The sequence below is a fragment of the Pleurodeles waltl genome, chromosome 4_1 (assembly GCF_031143425.1).
Source record: "Pleurodeles waltl isolate 20211129_DDA chromosome 4_1, aPleWal1.hap1.20221129, whole genome shotgun sequence".
In the NCBI taxonomy this organism is placed as follows: domain Eukaryota; kingdom Metazoa; phylum Chordata; class Amphibia; order Caudata; family Salamandridae; genus Pleurodeles; species Pleurodeles waltl.
The window spans coordinates 706781580-706808679 of NC_090442.1; the positions used below are offsets into that span (position 1 = coordinate 706781580).

Genomic DNA, 27100 nt, shown 5'->3' on the forward strand with positions numbered 1-27100 from the left:
CCTGGGCATCTTCCCACTCCCGACTTGATCGTGACTTTTGGACTTGGTCACCTTGTTCCACAGTACTCTCGTCTGGAAATCCATTGTTGTTGCATTGCTTGTGTTGGTCTTTCCTGCAGAATTCCCCTATCACGACTTCTGTGCTCTTTGGGGAACTTAGGTGCACTTTGCACCCACTTTTCAGGGTCTTGGGGTGGGCTATTTTTCTAACCCTCACTGTTTTCTTACAGTCCCAGTGACCCTTTACGAGGTCACATAGGTTTGGGGTCCATTCGTGGTTCGCATTCCACTTCTAGAGTATATGGTTTGTGTTGCCCCTATCCCTATGTGCCCCCATTGCATCCTATTGTGACTATACATTGTTTGCACTGTTTTCTATTGCTATTACTGCATATTTTGGTATTGTGTACATATATCTTGTGTACATTTGCTATCCTCATACTGAGGGTACTCACTGAGATACTTTGGCATATTGTCATAAAAATAAAGTACCTTTATTTTTAGTTTATCTGTGTATTGTGTTTTCTTATGATATTGTGCATTTGACACTAGTGGTACTGTAGGAGCTTCACTTGTCTCCTAGTTCAGCCTAAGCTGCTCTGCTAAGCTACCTTTTCTATCAGCCTAAGCTGCTAGACACCCCTCTACACTAATAAGGGATACCTGGGCCTGGTGCAAGGTGTAAGTACCCCTTGGTACTCACTACAAGCCAGTCCAGCCTCCTACACTCCTGCTCTGACAAGCAGTGCCCTATCCGGTTCCTGGGCCCTTGAAAGGAAAGCTGGTGGAAATCCAAGGAAATCGACTTCGGACGACTCCGGACCGACGCCGCTGCTGAATCCGGTGACGCCGCCTGCACCCAATGCCGTGACCTTCGCTGGAACGCGACGCTCTTTGCAGGCCCAACGCCGCAGCAGCCCCGCTGAAGTCCGCGACTCTGTGGAAGTCGCCGCACCACGTCGTGACCGACGCCACTTGAAGTGCACGGATTCAACGTTTCGCACAGACGCCGCAATCCCCGACTTCGCGCATCGGCTTGTTTTCACTCTTCACCAAAGGTACTGTACTTGGGGGTCTACACGACTCGGTGTCCGGCGCCGCTGGTGTCGGCTTGTTGGGAACGACTCCGTCACGACGCCGTGTTAACATCTCATCGAAGCATTTTTGTTTCTAAGCGCTATTTTTGGAGTTTAATCTTTAAAAATTCATAACTTGACTTGTGTATGTTGGATTTTTGTCGTTTTGGTCTTCTTTTGTTTAGATAAATATTTCCTATTTTTCTAAACTGGTGTTGTGTCATTTTGTGGTGTTTTCATTAAGTTACTGTGTGTGTTGGTACAAATACTTTACACCTAGCACTCTGAAGTTAAGCCTATTGCTCTGCCAAGCTACCAAGGGGGTAAGCAGGGGTTAGCTGAGGGTGATTCTCTTTTATCCTGACTAGAGTGAGGGTCCTTGCTTGAACAGGGGGTAACCTGACTATCAACCAAAGACCCCATTTCTAACACCATCCATTCTGCCACGCCCCATACTGCACCCATTTGTCTGGAAACAAAAATGGGCTCACTTACAGAAGGACAACTTTACTTTTATTGCAACCTTTGCCTACTCTCTATATATAGAAATTATATTACATCGGAGCCCACTCAAAGTTAAGTATGTGTTTTATAGAAAGGGCCACACGCAGGAAATTAAGGACTCTGGCCTAAAAGCTGAGCTTGTTAATGAAAGGTAAGAAATTAAAAATGCTCGTTGATAAAGGCCCTTACGTTAGATAATCAATTGCAGCTGTTATTTCTGAGGGAGAAATGTTTAAATACCACCTACCCATTTCGTATGGCAGGATTAGTCATAAATCAATATTAATTACTCCACTATAATTGCAAGTCTAATAGTGAAATGCACTTGATATTTTTCATTAATCCTTAAAATTCACCTGTGAACTTTGAGTTCAGTTTGCAGATTAAGACACCTCGCTCCTATTTAGCAATAATAGCGTTTGTAAAACCGTGTTAAGTATTTTATCTTTCTTGGCACACTCATTAGGCGGCGTTTGTTTAGCTGGCTGAATAAGCTCATAAAAGGCTACTAGACTGTTTTTGAAGATTTATTTGTACATAGAGATTTACATTTGTAGGCGAAAGCTGTTGCAGAGCGCTTTATATAAGCCTAAACAAACGCACACTTCTAAATTAATTAAAACTATTTGCCCCACTGCTGGGTTGAGGGGGATCCCGTATTCAGGAGAAGCAGCTATTGTTGAGCCGGATCCGGGCTGGACACAGACAAATATTCTAACGTTGTCTTTTGCCCATGATTGTCCAATTTTATCAACTGGGGACATCTATCAGAGCTCTGTTATCTTGGCTTTCCAGTAATTAGCAACAACATCTCTTCCCAAAGCCATTGGTACTTCTGGTATCAACCGCCTGATGTTGATGAAAGAAGATAACTGGACGTACTTGTGGTATTATCTGTATGTGCTCAAGCTCACAAGGTTATTATTCTTTTTCACGAGGTAAACATGTATAGATTTAGTTCAGCTCAGTGTTCTCGAATGGAGCGCTGGTGGAAGGCAGACCCAGCTTGTCAGATGCAGCACGTACTCTCCATTGGCGGTCTGTTCAGATTGTGGATGGCATTATTGCTGGATTAAACTTCTTTACTCAAGCAACTCCCCGTGTACGTACTCATTACATATTGGCAACTAGGTTGCTAGCGCGCCTGGTCCTTAGTAAGTAAACTTACAAGGGGACGCGTATAGGTCGATGAACCTTTTGAATCACATGGAGTATCCTAGTCATGCAGTGACCGGTAATCAATAGCTAACATCAATAATCAAGAAACATTCTATAGGAAAACAGCTCAAAACCATCTACTCAGTAATGAGTTAAACAATATTTATTTCCCTGTTGATTACAATTCTAAATGATCCCGTTAGTTCAATCTTTATTCAATTCATTCAATTATTATTTCATCAATGAAAAAACATCATAACATAACTTGAAGAAAAACCATATGCATAAAAGCACATATACAATTCGAGAATATCAGCATTAATAGCAGAGTTCAGCAACTAGTTCGTCAGTCAAGTCCAACTGTCAGCGTCATCCCTAACAGCCTACCTAGCCAAGATTAGCATCAGCATGTGGGACTTCATGCAAAAACATTTTAGTGAAAAACATTAATTTGGAAAAATCTATCTAAGTGGGAAATGTATAATCAGCGCATTTGGTACCTAGAAGAAAAGGCACAATTTGTAAGTCACATTTTCATAGCTACCTATCCAGGATGAATCAGCAACAAGTCAGTCTTCGTCTTCATGTCATCAATTAGTCAGCCACGCATAAGGCTCACAAAGTATAAGCCCAACGACAGAACCTCGGACAGAGTCTCCTGACGTCATCAATTCTCCCCTCGCATCTGCCTAAATTCTCCCGCATCTGAAATTTAGCCCCTTGTTATGACTTTTTATTAGCGTCTCCCAGTCCATCTCCCTAATTCCTATTTGGTCAGTCAGTCAGCAGATATGACTTTAACCTATAGTATTTGTTTACCAAATCTACCAATTTTAATATCAGTCTGTTCACAAGATGTGGATTGGTTTGTCATACGATGTCCTCATCATCCGGCTCGTCGGGTGTCAAAATTGTTGCATGTTCCTCTTCAGTCAGTACCTTCATTGTTCAAGTCCTGGGAAAGTACATTTAGCCTGCTCTACACATAATTGTATCAAATTGTCTTCATCATCTCCTGTCCGACAGTACATTGCAGAAAATTCTAGCTAAGCAACTTCAACATCAGGTGGGTCAAGGCCAGTTTGTGGCAGCTTCTTTGCAAACGCGATTATTGTCTCTGCTCTCTGTTGTGCGAGGCCTAGGGAGACCAGGCCTTAAGTTCGGCTAAGTTAATACTACAAATTAAAGTAAAACATAGGTAATACATTTCAGTATGACATATTATTAAATTTTTCTCATATATTTTTCATTATTTCATATAGTTTCAGTTATATTAGCACAATCTTGTACACATGGCAATCGTACCCCAAGGGCACAATCTTAAATGTGTGCATTATTTTCTCCACAATTAATTTCTCTACATATTTTCATTATTAATACACACAAACATCATTATTAATTTAATTAGCAAATCTGCTTCAACAAGGTGAATCTGTGCCTTGCTGCTGCTGCTCATCGATCAAATTGAGATTTACTGTTCAAGTATTCTGAAGTCAAATTACGCTGCAGTCAGACACGTACATCATCAATGCTGACCTCATGTTTGAGAATTCCTGAAGCTATTATATAAGTCAAGTGTTTTAGCTGGGGTGAGCACCAGCCTGCTATGTGTCGCAGTTTCAGATTGCAAAACCTCGGCTACAATCTATAGCATGTCGCAAATCAGTGATCTCAACTATGAACTGTGTCAGCTGTTATATAACATATTGGGTGCAGTGTGAACTTTATTCAAGTCAGCCCCAGTGCGATCCAGAAGTTGGGGGGCATTAGCATTTCATGCATAGGTTAGTTCTGAGGATGTGCTGGCCTGTTAAAGGGTTCATGTATATTGACTCATTTGCAAATGAATTTAGGTGTACTGCATTAGACATTTTTAAGAAAACGCTTATCTTTTCTCTTACCGGCTCGCAGCAGTCACGCACTGGCACTGGCTCACAGCAGTCACGCACTGCCTCTCTACAGTCGCTTGCGCGCTGGACTTCGGCAATCACAGTCAACTACATTTGTTTCACTCTGTTCTCGCTACTGCTTTAACCCCTATTTCATATAGAAATTAATGTTGAACGACGTTGGCAGCCATCTCAGGTGCATCCTTCTCTCCTTCGGAAGCGTGCATTTCATAACTAACAGTGATGCGCACACCTAAAGAAAACAAATTGAAACGTACACACAGTAGCTAATGGAACAGTGACACGCACACTGCTGACTCAGAACCATCAGTGTGTTACTATTACAGTGACACACACACCATAGACTGAGAACTATCACCATGTCGGTAACTGTCCTGAACAAACCAGCTGTATGTTCGAAGGTTTTACAGGATTGAAGATGAGTACTTAATACAATTATTTCAAATCAACCACTATGAATCAGTTTGTGCAACCTTCACCTTTTCTCCAGATGCCGGTGAAGCCTATTATTAAATTGAAACAACACTAACAAAGCAATCATTGGCAAGGCTGGCAGCTTTTGTCAACGGCTGCTACAAACTCCAGTTAGCTCCCACAGGGACTTTAGCAAACCTAGTCTGGTATGAAATCAATCTTGAGAGGGGTAACAACATTTTTAAGGATTACTGAGAATAAAGCATAGCCCGGCTTAAACTTGGTGATTTGTGGGGCAGCTTAATACCGGCGCCGACCTTCAGAAAAGGAGTAAAAAAATCGGCTAAGATCTTAAGCCGGTTAGAAGACATGGAGACTCTATTGAATCGATCTCATGGATGGTTAGTCCTAAATTCGTATGTGCGGAATAAGGAACCCTGTATCCTATCTGCCACATTAGCACGAAAAACTAAGCAAACCCTCTTACGGATGAGGTTGGGAGATCTACCAACCCTGGATTTCCTCCCGAAATGGAAAAGAGAGGCAGAATGGCAATCACAGGCTTGTAGACTATGTCATCAGACTACGAGACCCTTAGCCACGTGGTTTGTGTTTTCCCAGCTCTGGGACGCCAGAGAAGGGAACTGCTGAGGAAAGAATTTAACATCCTGGGAGTTTGGTCCTGCACTTCGGCTGTCATAACAGCTCTTGACCCAAGTAATGAAAAGTTAAACACCAAGTTAATTCAGTTTCTGAAAATCTTTACTGCCATGGCGCCCCCAGCAAGCTCACCTAGCACCCCTTAGGTTAAAAAGGTAATTGTCCAGTCCTACAACATCATAATTCATCCCATAGACATTAGTTATTGGTGATGTAGGGGTTTTGCATACCTAGAACGCATCTTTTAGATATTAGGCTGCGTTGCCCCCCCCCAAAAAAAAAAAAAAAAAGTCGAGGCCTTAAGCATCCTCACAGGTTTTTAGGTTTCAGAATTGCATTTGGGCTTCCCTTGCCCTAATCACGAGGGTCTCGTTTTAACTTTTGTTTTCTGCTCACATTTTACTGTCTGTATATCTTTTTAGGTTAATGCTTATTTGCATTTGTATCTTTCAGATGCGTTTTTCTGGTTTTTATTAACTAATAAAATATTTTTCTACCTAAATTGAAACAAGGGCTAGGTTTGTTTGAAAATTATTCAATAGCCATTGATGCTAAGAAGTTTGCACTTGAGCGTGAAGTAGCACTGTGATGTGATTGTTTAGGACAAGCAGCACAAGAAGTTTTCGATAATTTATCTGTGGCACCATCACCACCTTTCAAGGAAAGTGATAATAACTGGAATGTGCACATGGAAGCAATTGCTAGACTAGACGCTCATTACTCACCGGAGCCTAGCATTATGTTAGAAAGTCGCACATTTTTAAAGCGTAAACAAGCAGCTGATGAAAGTATTTTTGGAGTACGTATCAGCATTGAGGATTTCAGCTACAACATGGAAATTTGGAGCTAACATGGATACATATCTTCGGGACCAATTTGTTTTTCATTGTTTTACAAGGAAAATTCAGAAAATACTTTTACATTGTAGAAACCCAATACTACTAGAGGTTCTGGACTTGGTAAAAAGCATAAAAAGGTCTATTATGTCATCTAAAGCACTACTCCTGGAAGTTCCTATCAGTGTAGTAACAGAGCTGGATGGGGTTGCTGCTGATGAGTCACTATGCCTGGTAAAGTCAATCCCAAAGTTTGGGATGGGGCATAAAAAAAAAATAAGTTACACGTACTATAGGTGCAGTTCTAAATCACACCTTGGTAATAATCCCATTTGTCTACCCATAAATAAGCACTGCTTGATATGCAAAAAACTAGGACACTTCCAGGATGTGTGTAAAAGTGGTAAAGGTGTGGTCAAAATAAATAACGTGGGTGAGGATGAAGATAAATGCGCTGCAAAATGTAAGTAATACTGTGCTTACAGTTGAATGTGGTGCAATATCGCTATCCAGAGAGATAAAAAGGCTATTGTGTATAGCGAAAGTGGGCAATGTCACTCTCCAAATGATGACTGATTCAGGATCACCCATCACTATTTAAAGGGACACAACTTTTTTATGAACGTTGGGGAAACAGCATTAACCTAAGTCCCACTGACGTTAACCCTAACGTTTTTGGGGAGAAATATATTGACATGCTAGTATATTTTACATCAAACGTTGATTGTGTTGGTAGAACTACAAATACTAAGGTGTATGTTGTGATTAAAGACAAGAATATAATAGGGTAGAGAGATTTAGCCAAAATCGGTCTGTATCTTAAACCAGGTGCGGAAAATCCAGTGGCGTTAGGTAAGTTACCAATTGCTCAAATAGAGTGTGAATCCAAAACAACAGAGATTGTGTCATTTTAGAGGTTTGCAAAGAGTTTTTTTTGGATAAGGTAGGTTTAGTCAAAGGATTTGAACATCAGATTTGGTTAGAACCCAGTGTTCAACCTATTGCCCACAAAGTACGTCCTGTAACTTGGAGCTTTAGAGAGGATCTCAAAGCAGCTCTTAATAAGTTATGTGAGGACGGTATAATTGTGCCATGCAATTCATCACAATAGGTCTTCCCAGTTGTGCTGGCAAGCAAGAAGTCAGGCAAAATTATATTATGCGCCGACTTGCGCTATCTCAATAAAAATATTATTATTGATGGACATCCCTTACCCAGGACACATGACTTGTTAGCAAATTTAGGTGGAGCCAGAGTGTTTTCCTTCATTGACTTACGCTCAGTTTACCATCAAGTACCCCTAGAAAAAGAATCACAGTAGTTGGCAGTGTTTATCACGCCCTTCAGAGCATACACATATGCCAGATTACCATTTGGTTTAGCATCAGTGGCAAGTGCTTTTCAAAGACTGATGGAACATCTGTTTGAAGGAATTCAAGGAGTCCAAGCCTCTCAAGATGACATCTTAGTGTTTGCTGATAGCATTGAGAAACACAATATGATATTAAAAATAAGTATTGACCATACTAGTTGATGTTGGTATGACCGTGAGGTGTGATAAATGCAAATCTGACACTAGTGAGTTGAAATATCTAGGATTTACTGTATCAAGCAATGGATTTAAACCTAAATTCTCTTTAATTAAAGCTGTAGAAGACGCTGAACCACCCCAAAAAAAAGGATGCTACCCACTCTTTCTTAGGTTTGGCTGAATGCTATGCTAGGTTTGTGCATGGGTTTGCCCTAGTTGTAGAACCTTTAAGAGTCTTACCAAGAAAAGGAGCCATGTTTGTATGGTCTACTAGCCTGGATGAAACATTGGCTGCAGTAAAAACGATGATTATAGAAGCTCCACCGTTAAGTGCTTTTAGAGCAGGATACAAATGTTCCATAATTTTGGATGCCAGTCTTGTAGGATTGGGAGCTGTCTTTACTCAAACAGTAGCAGGCGTATAACATACTATAGCATTGTCTTCGAGAACGTTAAATCAAGCAGAATGCCACTATAGTACTACCGAATTTGAAGCCTTAGCTTACGAGGTGCAAAAATTCAGAACATACATTTGTGGTTTAAAGTTTTATCTCATAACAGACCACAGTCCACTGGTCCACTTACACCAGAGTAGTAATCCATATAAGGTGTCTGCCCGATTAGTGAGATTGCTATTGAAACGTCAAGAATATACGTTTTATGTAAAGCATACATCGGGTGGAAAAAACTTCAGGGTGGATTGTCTAACTAGAATGGCACTGAATGTTAATGATGAAAGTGATTTAGATTCTGCTACTGATTGTGTGGCTGCTATGGGGGATACCATGCTTTCAAATATGGGTCCATTTACAGATGATGAATGGAATAAAGCAGATGCAAATAATGAGCATCTAACTAAAATAAGAAAATATATTGTAGAAGGGTGGCCAAAAAACAGGAACTTGATCGAGGATTTAAATGTATTTTCCTGGGTGTCTGTTGAATTATCTTTGGTGAATGACATGGTGATGCAACATGACTTACATGTACCGCCAGAGAAACTGAGGAAGTCATTAGTCACAATTGCTCACCAAGGCCATCAAGGGGTAAGTATAACTATTAAGTGTTTCAAACAACATTGCTTGTGGCCTTCTATGGAGATCTGTGATTTACTATTACCCTGAGTGTTTAGTGTCTGATAAACACCGGAAAACGATCAGTATGCCCTTGTAACCAATTCAATTTCCTGATGCACCATGGGATAATGGTGCAATGGATTTTGCGGGTTCTTTTTCACTTCTTTCAAATGACATGAAGTACCTTATCATGTTACCTGATTACTACTCCAAGTGGATTCATTATTCTTTTGTTACAGCTCCTAGTACTTAGTTTGCCATTCATTTTTTGAGTAATGTTTTTTCTTTAGAAGGTGCTCCAAAATAAATTGTCACAGATAATAGCAGTCATTTCATATCTACTGACGTGTAAGTTTCTCGAATTGCATGATGTCAAACATATTAAAGTTGCCATATACTCACCTAATTCTAATGGTCTAATAGAAAGAGCCAACAAGTTTGTAAAAGAAGGCATTCAGTTGGCCTTAGTATCTGGTCAGAATGTCAAAGAGGTTGTTCACAGGAAGATCTGGAGCTATGACATGTCACCTCATACCATTACAGGAATTGCACCTTTTACCTTAATGTAAGGCAGAAATGCACATACTAATCTGTATCCTACTTAGTTGTCACTCAAGGACAGGTGTGTAACAACCAATAAGTTTGAAAATGTACATAGCACGGTTTTACTAACAGAAGGAGATGAAACAAAGATGAAACAAAGATCTGATAACAGTTATGTAGGTGGAAGCAACCCACTTTTAGAAGCCAATGATTGGGTACTAATAAAGAAACCTGAATGTGTAAAAAAAGGGGAGTCCAAGTTTACCCAGCCCAATCAAGTGAAAAAGGTTAGTAAAGGTGCAGCATTACTAGAAGGGAAAGGGTGGTGGAACAAACGCAGTTTGGGGCGAGTCACTCAAAAACAAGCTACTTTAATTCAAAAACATGAAACTGAAAGAAATGTTTGAGAAAGTGGCTCCCTACTAGTTAATAGACAGCTAAAAATGTGTTCCACATTTGGAAATCTGGGCAGTTTTGAATTTGTAGCAAAATCTTAAACAGGTGTTTTACAAGTTATGAGAGACACACATTCCTCAAGGGGGCCTTGGACACCCCTCCCCCTAGGAAATGTTTAAAAAAGTGCATTGAAATACTATATTTTAGAGCATAATAATCCTTTAAATTTGTTAAAAACACCCATTTTTGGTCTAGTTTGGGGAGGGCAAGGCCTGTGGAATGCGAAGAGGTGTACATGCAACTTAATACATCCTTTTTGCACTTAAATATTATTAAGTTTACATTTTCTGTGAAGATGTATTATTAGCCACCTTTGTCGACACACAGTTCTTGCCATCACCTTGCTCACTATTTCCAAGCCATCATTGATTGAATAAGGTGATGGCATTGACCTTTTGTAGCTTTAGGAGTTGTGATTGCAGTGGCGGCTCCTCCACTATGTCGGAGGAGTGTCACTCCCAGCCAACAGCTGCAGCAACAAAACGTGAAAAATAAAACGATAATGTAGCATGTTTATTATCGTTTTCATAGCGTCGAGACTGGGGCAGGGCTTGGGGATGACAGACATGAGGAGGAGTGGTAGGCGCACTGTTGTCAGTGCACATGTGATTTGGCTGGCCGTCTCAAGACGGCCAAACCGACATGTGCACTGAGCTGTCTACAACCCAAGCTGCGTTGCCGGGTTGGAGACAGAAGGCACAGGCCCCCAGTCTGTCTGGAACCACAAATCGAGGGCACTCAGGCCAATCCTGGTGCTGCTCTCATGCTGCCAGCAAATCAACTCTTTGTGAAACAGGACATCATCCGCTGAACACAGCCAAATTGACCAGCAAACAAAATAGATCATTACAAAATCACTCAGGGTCAGATGTATCAAGCGATTTTGCATTCGCAAACGGTGCGAATCGCAAAATTCGGCCGTTTGCGAATGCAGAAATGTCTTTCAGAATGTATGAAAGGACTTCGCAGTGCAATTTTAAGGAATCGCTAAAATAGCGATTCCTCAATATTGCGACCCCATTTAGAGAATCGCAAATTGCGATTCTCTAAATAGGAAATCGCAAATAAGGAATCCTTATTTGCGATTTCTTAAGCACATGTATCAAGCATTTCCTTAATGTGAATTGGGCATTTAGGAAATGCAATTACCACCAACAAATGTTTGGTGGTAACCATGTGCAAATTTTAAAAATGCATTTTAAATGCATTTTTAAAATTGACATGTAGCGCACACATGCCCCTAAGGCATGTGTGTGCTTCACATGTCCGTAAAAATATTTTTGGAGTGCAGCAGAGGGGGCCTTAGGCCCCCAGCACCCTGGGATTTGCATTTCCTAAATTGCGAATTCCTAACTGGAATTCGCAATTTAGGAAATGCAAAACCATTCGCAGCAGGCCCATAGGTGCAAATGGGGTAGGATTCTCTATTTGCGATTCGGTAATAGCATTAGCTAATTTTAGGAAATCGCTATTACCGAATCGCAAAAATCATACATACCATTTTGCATTTCTTAAATAGCGATTTCTTAAAATTCGCTATTTAAGAAATGCAATTTGTTTTTTTGATACATCTGGCCCTCAGTGTCTAGTGGATACTGACAATGGTACCTGTCAAAGTAACTTACAGGAAAATGTCCATATGGATCTGGTTCTGGTGCTGTGTTTGGTAAGGGAGGGTCCAACTAGTGAGACTGAAGGGTCATGGAGTCTATCCTTCAATGACTGGAAAGCTCCATGTTGCTAGAAGTCTGTGTACACCCTACCAAACAAGGATATTGTGTGAAACTCCAGACCTACTCATTGAGAGCGACCAAAACCCACCTCTTGTCAGGCAGGACAACTGTAGGAAAGTGGGACGTTCTGCAAGTAGCATGTTAGCATCATATTAAACAGGAGTATAATGGGTGGGTGACTAGAGGCAGAAAAGCGTGATTGCACATAGTGTGCTCCATTACGTATTCTAGATGTTAAGTTGGTACATGTGTTACCACCTTAAAATATTTAAGACACCGAAGGTTCGTGGTCCGCTCATGGGGAAAGGGAATGTTTCTGCCTACTCCCCAATGGTTTAGTGTTTTATGCAGCACATTATTAAATGTTCAGCTTGCACTTGTATCAAAAAATATTTATCAGGATCACTAGACCCAGGGTTCACTAGTACAAAAATGCAGTGACTGTGATTTTTGTTTTGACCACAGACTGTATCTCTTTGTCAAGTGACTATGAACATGCCCATCATTGAATGACTTCAGAATCATCACAGTGGTCGTCATATGGATAGACAAGTCAGTCCCAGAGCGTGAGCGAGCATTTTTCAATATTAGTGGTTAAAGCAGCACAACTACATTTCAGGAGTTAAAACATTACTAACTACACTGAGAACAAGTGCAAAAAGTAAGTTCCATATATATAATGAATATAGTTGTCCTTGTACCATAACAGGCAAAGAGCACAGTAACAACCTGCACCATTATTAGCTTCTCCGTTTTGTGCACAACCACTACTCATTATCACTAGATCATATTAACTTGATATCGACTCTTTGCTCCAGTGGCATCATCGCGAGTGCCTTTTAAGAACATCTGAAGCATACATGTGGCACGCTAGAGATAGGCAACATAGCTACGTACGGCAGTGTAAGCCACGCACCAAAGAGAAGGCAGAAGGAGCATGAAGACGTCAGGGAAAACAGTAGTTTGCTCTGATACCTCCTTGCAAAATGACCCGATACTAGTGCTGCATCCTAGGTTTGCTTCCTACCATTTCCTTTTTGTGACATATTTTTCATCCCCATTTTGTGACGTCTATGCACATGTTACAAATCAGAGGATGCAGCATTTGCTTTTGCAGCAGATTAAATAAAGAACAGCGAAAACTGTGCTATCCGTGGGATGTAAAAGTTGAAGGGGAGGTCTATGAAAGGGTTGTGGTCAAAGAAGCATAAGTATTAATCCCTTCCGAAATGCATGGTCTGTGTAGATGAGGGCGCAGCTTGAAACATGTGAGCTAAAGTCCTGTGCTTCAAATAGCACTCCACCTAAACAGCATCACACAAGGAACATATCATTGACACCAGACGAATTGTGTGCTAATATTTGTTAGCTGTAGTGAGTGAAAACAATGATTTTGCTGTCAATACTTATTAATTGAAAATGTTTCCATTTTGAAAACGAGTATGTGGATTAAACATTACTAATGTCTGTGGAAATGGTAGTGTTTTTCCGATGTCTCGGTTCTCCTCTTTTCACTTTTAGGGCCAGATGTAGCAAAGAGATTGCGCCTCGCAAATAGCGAAAATCGCCGTTTGCGAGGCGCAAATGCCTCTCTGCTATGCAGAAATGCATTTTGCGAGTCGGATCCGACTCGCAAAATGCATTTCCGACTCGCAAATAGGAAGGGGTGTTCCCTTCCTATTTGCGACTCTTAATGCGATTCAATTCCATTACCATCCTTGCAGTGGATGGTAACCCAGTCGCAAACGGGAAGGGGTACCCATGGGACCCCTTCCCCTTTGTGACTGGAATAGAAAATATTTTTTCAGAGCAGGCAGTGGTCCAATGGACCACTACCTGCCCTGAAAAAATCCGAAACTAAAGGTTTCGGTTATTTTTTCAAAGTGCAGCTCGTTTTCCTTTAAGGAAAACGGGTTGCACTTTGAAAAAAAAAAACTGCTTTATTAAAAAGCAGTCACGGACATGGTGGTCAGCTGTGTCCAGCAGGCCTCCATCCCCGTGAGTGCCCATACTCGCAATGGGGTCGCAAACTGCGACCCACCTCATTAATATTAATGAGGTGGGTCTTTGCGACCCCATTGCGAGTTGCAGAAGGTGTCTGAGACACCTTTCTGCAAACCAAATTGCGACTTGCAATTTGCGAGTCGCAGGGACTCGCAAATTGCAAGTCGCAATTTGGATTTTTCCTACATCTGGCCCTTAGTCCTCAGCAGTCTCACACTCAGTTAGATACTTCCACCCTCTTTTCTCACAACACCTTTCTAAAAATCCCTTCTGCATATCTCACACGCCATAACTTTTCTCTTCATGGCTGTTTTTTCCCCGTGACCCCCTGCATGTAATCTCATTCATTACCTCCCAATCACCAAGCCCCCACACCAAAACACTCATCCCTCTATCCTCAGCCTTCAAAAGACAGCATTATCTTTCCCTTTGGCTCTGTCACTATTTCAACAGCTGTGTCCACCTCTCTCACACATTTTCACATGAAGTGGTAATCAAAGTACACATTTGTTACCATTGCTCGAGGGGAACCCCCGGAACTGTATGCATATAGTCTGAACATCTTTATGATCCAGTGATAGACACTTTGGGAAAGTCAGCCTGCACCCTCAGAGCTCTCAAACTTGCCCCGCCATTAACACTCACCCAAAACCTAAACATCCTAGAAATCTATTAGCAGCTCGGTCATGCTGTGCACTGTCTGAGAGTCTTGAGGCTAATGTTACATCGAAAAGACACATCAGAATAACATCTAGTTGAAGCAAATACTCTTAGGTAATGAAAAATGAAATATAATGTGACTGTATTACTGAAAAATGAATTACCTTAAGAGTTTTTACAGTCGTTGAAAAATGTATCAGTGTTTATCCTAGTAAATTTAATGACCCATTTCAAAGTCGATTTTTTAAAACCCCTGCCTTTAGTACGAGACAGAGCGTGAAGGTAGGCCATGGAATTTAGGCGTGCTGTCCGGTAAATGCTGACATTAGTGTGAGTACATGAGGGATGTCATAGCCCCTCCCCCGCCCTGTAAAGACAGCCCCACCAACACAAGTGCCTTGGGTGGGCGAGGAGAATAAAAGGACAAGGCTAGGCAGCCAGCAGCAAACCAGGTATTTTTTTAATGAGCCTGCCAGCTGTTATCAGCAGCAGGGACTTTAAAGAGCCCTGGATCACCTTAGATGAGTACATGGGGGGGGGGGGGGGGGGGGGGGTTAGCACACCGACACACACCGGTATAAATTAATCACTGACTATAGGGTAAACTAAATTTATGTGCCAGACTTTTGCCATTTCATTTTTGAGATAATGTATCCAAATGGAACCGTACTTTAACCCATTACCATCTCCTGAAACTCTATGTACAGGATTACATTTTTATTTGATGTATTAATATCGCCCCAATCAAATCATACAATAAACTTATTACTTTATTAGTTTTGCTTGAAGTCTGGCGATTTCGATATTATAACGATACACGTACTTTGTTTTGTCGCGTTATTCAGACTTCGATTGATATCTGTTTCTCGCTGTGTAATTTTACAGGAAAACCTATTTTTCGTGATGGAGTACCTAAACGGAGGCGACCTCATGTTTCATATACAAACGTGCCACAAGTTCGACCTCGGGAGAGCAACGTAAGTCTACATTCCAATAAATATGATATTTTTTCCCCACTATGGAGGTGGAGGTCTCTTCGGCGAAAAAAGGAAATTGATCTGCCTATGAACTCAAACAGCATGCCATACTTGTAAAGATCCAGGCTATGTCTGGAAATAAAAGATAGAGCAAATGCTGCTTAGGAGACTGCGGATGCTAGATTGACCTGTCATTGCTGTTCCTGAAATCCCCACAATCATGCAGAGTCGTTTATGCTTGACTGGAAGTATATCTGCTTCTGTAGCACATATACTAAAATTGAAATGATACTAATGGGTAATCTACCTGCAGCATAGTCTGTAGTAGAATCTTGTGGTTTAGTAATACCTCCACCAGACAAAGGCCCTCATTACTACTTTGGCGGATTGAAAAACCCAGCCGCCGAAGTTCTGATGGGGGAGGTGACCGCCATAGTGGCTGCCTCCCTGTCGGGGCCGTTACTAGCTTCCACTGGCCGAGCAGAAAACAACCTACAGCATTGTCTCCAGCTCGTAATCGAGACGATGGCAATGCTGTAGTGTGTAGGGTGCACCACCACACGGGGCTGGCCATGGATGGCCCTACACTGCTCATGCCAAGTGCATGGGCAGTGCAGGACCCCCCAGGGCACCCTGCACCCGCCTCTGCCAGCCTTTTCATGGGGGGGGGTTATCCCCATGAATCCATTTGCGGAGAAGGGGGTCGTAATCCCTAGGGCGGCACTGCTTGCTGTGCAGCCCTGGTGGATTAGGAGCGCCACCAGACCATTGTGGAGATGAAAACTGGCAGTGCTGGGCGTCAATCTACTGCTTGGGTCATAATGTGGCGGACGGACAACTGCATTGGCAGCAGTCCCACGACCACCACAACCCTGGCAGGGATTCGAACGCCAGGGTCATTATGAGGCCCAAAGTCTTGAAACTGTCTGATTAGCCATATCCAATCACAGTATGCTTATGGGAACTTGTTGCTCCCAAAACCTTCCCATCCCATAAGCATTAAATCACAGGGCTCTATTGATCGGGCATCTCCTATTTGTCAGCTAAAGAGATGCATGGAAATCAGAGTGCAATTGATGGGGTGCTCCAATAAGTGTATATTGCAGAAATCTCTTTTATCGTCCAAAGAAGGCTGGCTACAACCACAAGTTTTGCCAAACAGGGCATTTATCATTTATTTAATCCCTGCTGTCTTATCACTTTTGAGCTATTCTCGCCGAAGAATAGCAAAGTAAAGTGGGCCACTGTGATCACTGCTGTGATTCTCCTCAAAGATATATATATATATCCTACTAGCAGCCACCAGTTGGTAGTCATAGTTAGGACCTAGTTTCCATTGAACAAATGTTTTTTGACTTGCCTATATCTTTGGTACCGTTTGACGAATCTTAACAAACTTTTCCCAAAAAAGAGTGCCCAAGAATCTTGTTGTGTATGGAAAGTGTCAGGGTGCTGCATCAAGCGAGGGCCGGGTAAAAGGGGTGGGGCTCAAAAAAATTGCGTTTCTCATTTTAATTCTGTTAGAAATGGGGTCTTTGGTTGACAGTCAGGTTACCCCTGTTCAAGCAAGGACCCTCACTCTAGTCAGGGTAAAAGAGAATCACCCTCAGCTAACCCCTGCTTACCCCCTTGGTAGCTTGGCAGAGCAGTAGGCTTAACTTCAGAGTGCTAGGTGTAAAGTATTTATACCAACACACACAGTAACTTAATGAAAACACTACAAAATGACACAACACCAGTTTAGAAAAATAGGAAATATTTATCTAAACAAAACAAGACCAAAACGACAAAAATTCACCATGCACAAGTCAAGTTATCAATAAAAATGCAAAAAGAGTTTTTAAGTAGTTTTAAACACACACTAGCGCTGCTAGCGTGAAATTGTACCTGGTGCATATCAAAAATAACACCGCACGGGCAGGTGTGCGCCACAAATAACCCCGCACGGGTGGGAGTGAGTCGTAAATCCAGCCGCACGATGATCCGAAAACCCCGCAGCGCAGGTTGTGATCTCCCAGCCTCCGTCAGCGATGCTGCGCGTCGTTTCGTCTGCTCCGTGCGTCGATTCTTTGGTCGCGTTTCCTGCAAGTGTTGTTTCTCAGCTGCGGAGCCGGCGGCGCATCGTTTTTTCAGCCGCAGATTGGAGTTCCGTCAATCTTTTCCCCGCACGGCGCTCTGTGCATGGATTTCCTTGCCTTTAGCCTGCCAGCTTCTCCTTTCAGGGTCCCAGGAACTGGATGGGCACCACAGGGCAGAGTAGGAGTCTCTCCAGAGACTTCAGGTGCTGGCAGAGAGAAGTCTTTGCTGTCCCTGAGACTTCAAACAACAGGAGGCAAGCTCTAGATCAAGCCCTTGGAGATTTCTTATCAAGATGGAAGGCACACAAAGTCCAGTCTTTGCCCTCTTACTCTGGCAGAAGCAGCAACTGCAGGAAAGCTCCACATAGCACAGGCAGGGCAGCTCTTCTTCCTCAGCTATTCAGCTCTTCTCCAGGCAGAGGTTCCTCTTGGCTCCAGAAGTGTTTCTAAAGTCTGTGGTTTTGGGTGCCCTTCTTATACCCAACTTCTCCTTTGAAGTAGCCCTATTTCAAAGTAAAGTCTCTCTTGTTTTTGAAACCCTGCCTAGCCCAGGCCAGGCCCCAGAGACTCACCAGGGGGTTGGAGACTGCATTGTGTGAGGGCAGGCACAGCCCTTTCAGGTGTAAGTGACCACTCCTCCCCTCCTCCTAGCACAGATGGCTCATCAGGATATGCAGGCTACACCCCAGCTCCTTTTGGGTCACTGTCAAGTGTGAGGTGCAACCAGCCCAACTGTCAAACTGACCCAGACAGGGAATCCACAAACAGGCAGAGTCACAGAAATGGTATAAGCAAGAAAATGCTCACTTGCTAAAAGTGGCATTTTCAAACGCACAATCTTAAAATCAACTTTACTAAAAGATGTATTTTTTAATTGTGAGCTCAGAGAGCCCAAACTCCACATGTCCATCCGCTCCCAAAGGAAATCTACACTTTAATCAGGTTTAAAGGTAGCCCCCATGTTAACCTATGAGAGGGACAGGCCTTGCAACAGTGAAAAACGAATTTAGTAATATTTCACTGTCAGGACATATAAAACCCATTACTATATGTCCTACCTTAACTATACACTGCACCTGCCCTTGGGGCTACCTAGGGCCTACCTTAGGGGTGCCTTACGTGTAAGAAAAGGGAAGGTTTAGGCCTGGCAAGTGGGTACACTCGCCTAGTCTAATTTTCAGTTAAAACAGCACACACAGACACTGCAGTGGCAGGTTTGAGACATGACTACAGAGCTACGTATGTGGGTGGCACAACCAGTGCTAGAGGCCCACTAGTATCATTTGATTTACAGGCCCTGGCACCTCTAGTGCACCTTACTAGGGACTTACTAGTAAATCAAATATGCCAATCATGGATAAACCAATCAACCATACAATTTACACAGAGAGCATATGCACTTTACGACTGGTTAGCAGTGGTAAAGTGTTCAGAGTTCAAAAGCCAACAGCAACAGGTCAGAAAAAATAGGAGGCAGGAGGCAAAAAGATTGGGGATGACCCTGCATAAGCAAAAAAAGTCCAACAATTCCCATAAGAGTTTTTAACATGACTACAGTGCAAACCGGTGAATGTAATTGCACCAAATGTGCTAGAAGGGCAGCTTTTGCTACACAGATTACACTTTTTGTTATTTGGGGTAAATCCATTCAGTAGTTTAAGAGAAATTAAAGAAAAAACAAAGTAATATAGCTAGAGGCGCAAAGGCTTCATAAATCCTCCCGATCTTGTGCAGAGATCTGATTGGCTGTCAACACTTCAGCCAGGAAGTGTTGGCAGCCATTTTGAGACTCATCTTCAGAGTCAAAAATAAATAATAAAAAAGAAAAGAGTACAGGGTACCGTTACCCTGCCCCCTAGTTTTGGTCAAGGGGTCCTCCTGCCCTCCGGCCTAAAAAGCCTTTTTTTTAAAATTCACGACAAATTTCATGAATATTCACCCATTTTTCCATGGATTAAAAAAAAAGCAAGTGAGGTCTCCCACTGTTGCTTTTCATTTTGCCCCCAGTGGCTCAGGTCCCAGGGGTTTTCCCAAAATGTAGCAGGGGGTGCAGAGGCCCCCTCCTAGGGATTACCAAAGCCCAAGGGACTGCCACCTCCTTTGGGCAATCAATGTTAAACCTATGAGGGGGAACATGTGGCTTGCCTGCATTTTGGGACCGCCACCTCCCCGGGGCAATCAGTGTTAATGAATGCCGGTGGGCCTGCTCAGCCTCCCCATGCCCCAGGGAACACCACTTTTCCGGGGCAAAGAATGTAAATGTATGTGGATGGCCCACATGACCCCCGTGCTGCAGTGGCCGCTACCTCCCGCGGGCAATGAATGTTATTATGTATGTGGGGGGCCCACGTGGCCTCCCTCGCATCCTGGGGACCGCCACCTCCCTGGGGCAGTGCATGTTAATATGTATGCAGGAGGGCCCACGCCACCCCCTGCACCCTGATCTCCGCAACTTCCCAGGGACAATGCATGTACTGTATGTGGGAGGGCCGCATAGCCCCCTGAGCCCTGGGGACCGCTACCTCCCCGGGGCAATACAATATAAGGAGAGGGGGCTGCATGCCCTCCCTCTTAGAGCCATTTATGGCCCTGGGGACTACCAACCATAGTGGTTCGGTCCAGAGCCCTAGAGGGCCCCCCCCCCCCCCACCAGGCCAAAAATATATTTTTTTAATTTTGCCACAAATTCATGGAGGAACTGTGAATCTATGGCAAAAATGTTTTAAAAAACAGGCACAGGCTCATGTGCTTGTTTATTAAACGACCCCCATGGTGGGCCAGGCCCAGGGGGACAACACAACTTATCTTTTGTGTGAGATTTGCATGCGTGGCACCCACCCCTGGCTGAGTTCATCCTCAGGGACCCAATCCCCAGGAGCTTGCCATCTTTTTAGAGGGAGCATGTAGACCCCTCCCAAAGCTGTTTTTGACCTGAGAACCCCATCCCCCCAGGGCCTGAATTTTGAGGGGAGGAGAGAGAGCATCCCATACCTAAGCCTCTAAAGGCCCTAGGGGCCCCATCCTCTAGAGATGCTAAAATAGGTAAGAGGGAGGGAGGGTGGGGGCCACGTCACTGCCCTCCCTGATCCATTAATGGTCCTGGGGACTCCAACCCAGCTCACTAGCTATTTCCCAAGGAGCCCCCGTGGAACATAGTGGTTTCCCTGCTCACACTGGCGTGGGCAGGAAAATTTGTGTTTGCTCCCACTTGGCTGGAGCATTTTCAAAAATCCTGCCATGCGGGAGCAAACACAAAGTATGCTCCCAGCCAGTGGGAGCTTTGAAAATGCTCCATCAGGTTGGAAACAGATCAAAATATTGCTCTTGTCTGGAAGGAGTAGCAAAGGAAGCTGCTCCCTGCAGGAGGGAGCAATGCTAGCTCCTTTGCATTACAAGGAATCCTCCTTAAGGAATGCAGGCCCTGCAGGGGATATGATCCCCCGGACCAATAACAGCTTGGAGAGGGGAGTCTTGAGGCCAAATCCCCTTTAGTTTAAATAGTGGCTTTGTGGATGGGGTCACCAGGGCCTACTAATGCTCAGGAAGGGGGCCGCACACCCATCCTCCCCCTTAATAAATAAGGGCCTTGGCAGATGGGGTCCACTGGGCCTATTAAGGAGCGTGAAGGGTCGCTCACACAGCCCCCCTCACTGAGTCGTTAATGACCCCAGGATCCAATTCCTCCAATGCCGGCTCACTTGTTGTGTCCCAGGGAGTCCACTCCATGGACACCAAAGTTTCCCTGCCCACAAGTGCATGGGCAGGGAAACCTGTGTTTAATCCCACCTGGTGGGAGGATTTTTGAAACTCACACCACACAGGAGCAAACACAAAATCTGCTCCCAAAAAGAAGCAGAGCATTCTGGGTAGCTCCCAAGTTTTGGTGGAGAGCAGCTTCTTTATAGAGCACCCTACAACACCAGTGACACTAAATTTGCTCGTTTCAAATGCCTACTTTTGTAGCAAAGTTCTTATGCTTAGGATTAGCACAGTATCATCCACGCTGCGCTAGAAAGGTGCAAAGTCTTTTGCCATTTATACAGTAAACTCTTTAAGCATAGAATTAGCTAGTGCCATCCATGCTAAACTGTAAAATGTCAAAAGTCTTTTACTACTCCAGGCACAGTATTACAGCTTCGGATTGGTTAAATATCATCCAAGCTAATCTGAAATGTATAAAAGCAACCCCTGATATGTGTTTTGATCTAATTACTGCTCTTCATAGAGGTATAGCTTTGTCCAGACGCAAGGAACACCCAGTAGGAATTAAAACAATACAAATTCAGGCTTAGAGTGCTGCATAAATTATGTAAACAAGAATCAGAGAACTCTGGGTAGCTCTCAAGTTTAAGTGGAGGGCATCTTCTATATAAAGTACCCTACAACACAAGCAACAGTCTAAATTTGCTCATCTCAAATGTCTGTTTTTGTAGCAAAGTTTTTAAGCATAGGATTAGCACTATGTCATCCATGCCGAGCTAGAAAGGGACAAAGTATTTTGCCATTTGTACAGCAAAGTCTTTAAGAGTAAAATTAGCTAGTGCCTTCCATGCTGAGCTGTAAAATGACAAAAGCCTTTTAAAACTCTAGAAAGAATATTACCTTTTGGGATTGGTAAAAGATCATCCATTCTAATATGGAATTAATAAAAGCAACCTCTAACATCCAGTATAAGTCAAAACAATACCTATTCAGGCTAAGAGTGATGCATACATCATGCAAAAAAGAAGCAGAGAGCTCTGAGTAGATCCCAAGTTTAGGTGGAGAGCAGCTCCTATATGGAGCACTATACACCAGCATTACTCTAAATTTGCTCACCACAAATATCTGTTTTTCCAACACAATTTTTAAACTAGAAACTAGCACACTGTTTGGATGATTCTATCAGTGATGTCGTGTTGGCTCTGATTGTACCAATGAGGCTGCTGGATTTGGGCGGCAGCACCACCAGGTTGTAGGCAACTGAGTCCCATTCCACACCGTGTGACAACTGTCAGCCTGACCCTTTCAGGGAGATAGCAGTACCTCACCAGCACCTGAAAGTGGCAGTGATTTGTGGCCACTGTGCGCATTATTTACTCAGGGGAAATTGTGGTGTAACAGATCTTATCCTTTTCTCTCAGTTACATTCGTCTTACACATGCAAAGAAAAACAGGAGCAATTAGTTCAATATCTTTTATTGAATCATCTGCGTTCTAGAGAAAATGGCATACACTGCAGTGAATAGGATAATGAAACATATTAATAATACAGCGGTGACAAAGAAAGTGAAACATAAGAAAAGTCCCACCGTGGTGTCAGAATGCTAAGTTTTGGAATTCCTACCTATGTCACTGAAATACTATATTAGAGCTCAGCAGTGTTAGCCCTAAACCGCCCTTCAGGATTCCTAGCAAGACACCATTTGCCATTCCTGAATATGGTAATAGCGAAGAGGGCTGTTGGTCTACTGAGATTCCTCTCCCATGTCAGCAGAGAAAAAGTCAAGTCTCAGCAGACAGCTGCAATGAAGCAACAGCATGCAGGGGCAATTTTCTGGCTGGAACTCTCCCTCTAACGTATTGGGGGGGGGGGCAAAGAGATCTTTTATAATAAAACAGCTGATGTTGTAGGAAAACTGCTGTAATGTAAAAACACATATGTTTCCGTGAAGTGGCAGAGATTGTGGTGTTCTACTTTGTGCCGCCAGCAATATCAGATGTAGCCTTGAGCAGAGCAGAGAATGAGAATGTCATACTAAAATGAATGAAAACAGTTTCTAAAAGTGTATGAGATAAAAGAAAAAAAAGAAAAACTTCACCACAGAAGGAGGATTCTGCTCAGAAAATAAAATGAATTGCTACTAGGCTAAAGGGCACAAGCTACAAGCCTATGGCTAGAATAATGTGCCCATAAAAAGCTGCTAAAATAGCTTTTTTAACGGTCAGTTTTGTGAAGATTCGTCAATTGGAGCCAAAGGTATTAGCAAACCAAAAACCCTCTATCTGTAACTATACCTAGTGGCGACCACTAGGTTTTATATATATATATATATATATATATATATATATATTTATATATATATATAAAAATATATTTGCTGTGTGAGCAGAACTTCAGAGATTCCTACTAACAGATATTTGATAAAAATCCATAATTGAACTTTTAAAGAACTTCAACAGGGCACAGAATTCTCTCGATCTAATTTTCTCTCTGTCAACACCAGGGACGGCTCCCCCGCAGTGGCGGAGGGGCATCACCCCCATGGATGAGCCAGCAGATGAAAAATAAAACAATAGCTTGCTATCATTTTATTTTTCATTTTTCATCTGCAGAGAGGGTGGGGCTGGTGCACAGGGAGGTGGGAGGCCGGACAAACACACATGCATACTAAGGTTTATCCATTCTGGCTGTATACACAGCCGGGCTGGAGAAACTGCACAGACCCCAGCCTTGCATCTGAGCGGCAATGACTGCCACTCAAACCAATCCTGGAGCTGCTTACATGCTACGTGTAGCATGTAAGCAGCACCAGGATTGCTGGGGAGCCAGTGCTGGTGTCCCAGCGAATGCAGGAGACGGCGATGGGAGACAGTGACGAATGGTAAGTAGTTTCTTTATAATAAAAAAATATATATTTCCCCCGTTGTCCGATGCCAACCCCCCTACTTGACATATGTGGCGGCCACCGTTGCTCAACACCCTGGTTTATTGAGATCCTGTGATGGTCTCATCAGAAAGAGTCCAAATTGCAACCTAGCCTGGTCAAAAGAAAGCAGAAAATAAAAGAAATTATGCGCAGTCTGAAAAAAAGACTGTATGAGCGCATGTTTAGATTTTAGTCACAAAACAAAAATATGTTATAATATCACACTAATAAAATTTAGAGCATTGCTTTGTTCTTTTTTGTTTAGCCTTTTATATAGTGGGAGCTTTCTTTCAGGAATTGTTCTGTCTCTGTTTTTCGCAATGCAGATTATTAATGTTAGAATAAAATATGTATGTTGTAATTTTGTGAAATTTCCTTCTAATATTGAAGCATGTTAGAGCAATGAATTCTACTGAAAAATACATAACTTCTGTATTTTAGTGGTGTGACTTTATTGGTAAACTACATGTTTGTATACAATCTCTACATACTTAGATAACATGCAAATAAAACGTATCTGATTGATATTGAAAGCTTTTCATGTACTCCCAACAGGGGCGTTGTCAACCCCCGCTTTAGCAGGTACCGCAGGGGTGGGTTTTATTGGGCCTCTTCTGTCTGCATCTTGTCATTAAAGACTCATAATTAAATCGAAAGGGTTGGAAGGTGAAGGGAGGGGATGGATCGATGTGTGAGTAAAAGGAAGGCTGGATAGATGCAAGGATAAATGAGTGAAAGAATGGATTTAAAGATGAATGGGTGAAAGGAAGATGGCTGGGTGTGTAAAAGGGTGGATGAATGGATGATGGGTTGATGGATGAGGGAAAGGATGGATGGATGAATGAGTGAAAGAATTAATTTAAGGATGGATGAGTGAAACAATAGATGAATGAGTGTAAGGGAGGATAGATTGATGACTGGATGAAAGGGTGGACAGATGGATGAGTGAAAGATTGAAGGGGTGGGTGGATGAGTGAGTAAAAGAATGGATGGATGAGTAAAAGGGTAAATGAATTAATGGATGTGAGAGAATGGTGGATGGATGGGTAAGTGAAAAGGTGGATGGATAGTTGAATGTATGAATGTTGGAAAGGATGGATGTAAGAATGGATAGGTGAAAGGAAGGATAGCTTGTTGGATGTGTGAAAGAATAGATGGATGGATGAGTGAAATGGTGGATGATTGATGAAAAAATGGATGAATGGATGAGTGAGTGGAAGGATGGATGGCTGAAGGAAAAAATGGATGGATGAGTGGATGGATGGGTCGAAGATGATTGAGTGAAAAGAAGGATGAGTAAAAGGGAGGATGGATAGAGTGAAACGATAGATGGATGGATGGATGAATAGAAATGGATGAATAACTGAATGAAAGGATGGATATAATTGATATATAGGTTTGAAGGTAGATGGATAGTTTCGGATATGGATGGGCGGCTGGATGGACGGAATGGTGACAGACTGAATGTTGGATGAAAGACTGAATGGATGACAGAGTGTAAAGGTGAAATGGTGATTTTCAGCAGGTGGATATAGGGATGAAAAGATGAATGGATAGATGCTTAGATGGAAGAGACAGGCAAGCTCTTCTGGGAGGGTTGCAGGGTCGTGATGTCTTATTTCACTTGCTTGGTGCCATAAGAGTTTTGCTTTAAAGTGGAGGGGTACATTAATATCTGACTACTTCCTTGACTCCAAACAAAACATTTGAGTTGTGTGATTAATTGGCTAATGGTCTGAGTTTATAAAAACCTTCTCTCAAAAGGATAAAATGTTTAGAGTAGTAGATGAAACATTTGAAGTTCACATACAAACAGTGTATCAGCCTGAGTTTTGATGGTAAAATGTGCAGGATCCACTGCTCAGATGTTTTTAAGGAGTGCACAGATCTACCACAATCATATCTTGAACAGACATGGACAGAGGGGAATGCACACTGCACTCCTTTTGGAGCTCTGCCAAGACGAGGGAGAGCAGGCACAGGTATTAGGAAAAGGGACACCTCAAGGATTTTGGTGGCCCTGGGCCAAATGCATTTTGGGGGGGGGTATCCTTTTCAGAACAGCTTTGAATTTATGATCTGATTTCAGTGCTTTTTCATTCCTTCTTTGGCCAAGTCATTGACAATGCGCAGACTGTTGGAGGCTGGCTCTCTATGTAGTGTACAAAATCGAGTACACCATGCAGAGGGTCTGGGCAACAACATGTTGGTTTCCAGAGGTAAAAATTAGACCACCTAATGCTCCAATTTTTATGATAGCTGGTCGAGCAGTTAGGCTAATCCAGGAGATGTGCTAAGTATTTGCTGTACTCACAAATCCAATCATGCACCACACACACTCAATGAATAACTCAAGACAAGATTTTAGACACATACCTCAGACATTTATATACATATTAAGACCAAGATCTTTCAAATACGTTAAGTACTTTTTGAGTTCTGACTATTTAAAGTTTTGGCAAAGTTAGTCTTTATGTGCGTAATTACGCACTATTGGAATCAATGCACAGTCACCTTTAAAAATGCAGTAAAAATCACACAGTTGAGTTACCAGTCTCTTCTTTTGCAGAGTGGCCGGAGTGGTTGGTGGGCACACTATGCCAGCTGGGTAGTCTTGGGTGGCTCCCGGTTCCAGTGGGAGCAGCGTTGGAGGAGTTCTTGGCACAGGAACAGGTTCACCTGGAGGGGCCACTTGGAAAAGGAGCTGGTTTGCAGGTTTAAGGTGGTGCCTGGGGGTCCCCTTGGGCTGTTGAGGTTACAAGGGGTTGGGGACCCGGGGCACACAGTAGATCCCGCTATGCAAGGCCCAGGGCGGCCAGGTGTAGGGTGAGTTGGAGGTCCAGGAGCTGTGTGCA

At 42.8% G+C, this 27100-nt stretch overlaps 1 protein-coding gene across 1 annotated transcript in view; it reads left to right on the forward strand.

Moving 5' to 3' along the window:
• The window catches only part of PRKCQ (protein kinase C theta), a 437429-nt gene that overhangs the window by 258103 nt on the left and 152226 nt on the right, over nucleotides 1–27100 (forward strand). The window contains exon 13 of the mRNA XM_069229272.1: nucleotides 15447–15538. Within this exon, the coding sequence (XP_069085373.1) occupies nucleotides 15447–15538 (92 nt within the window). The remainder of the gene's footprint in view (nucleotides 1–15446; nucleotides 15539–27100) is intronic.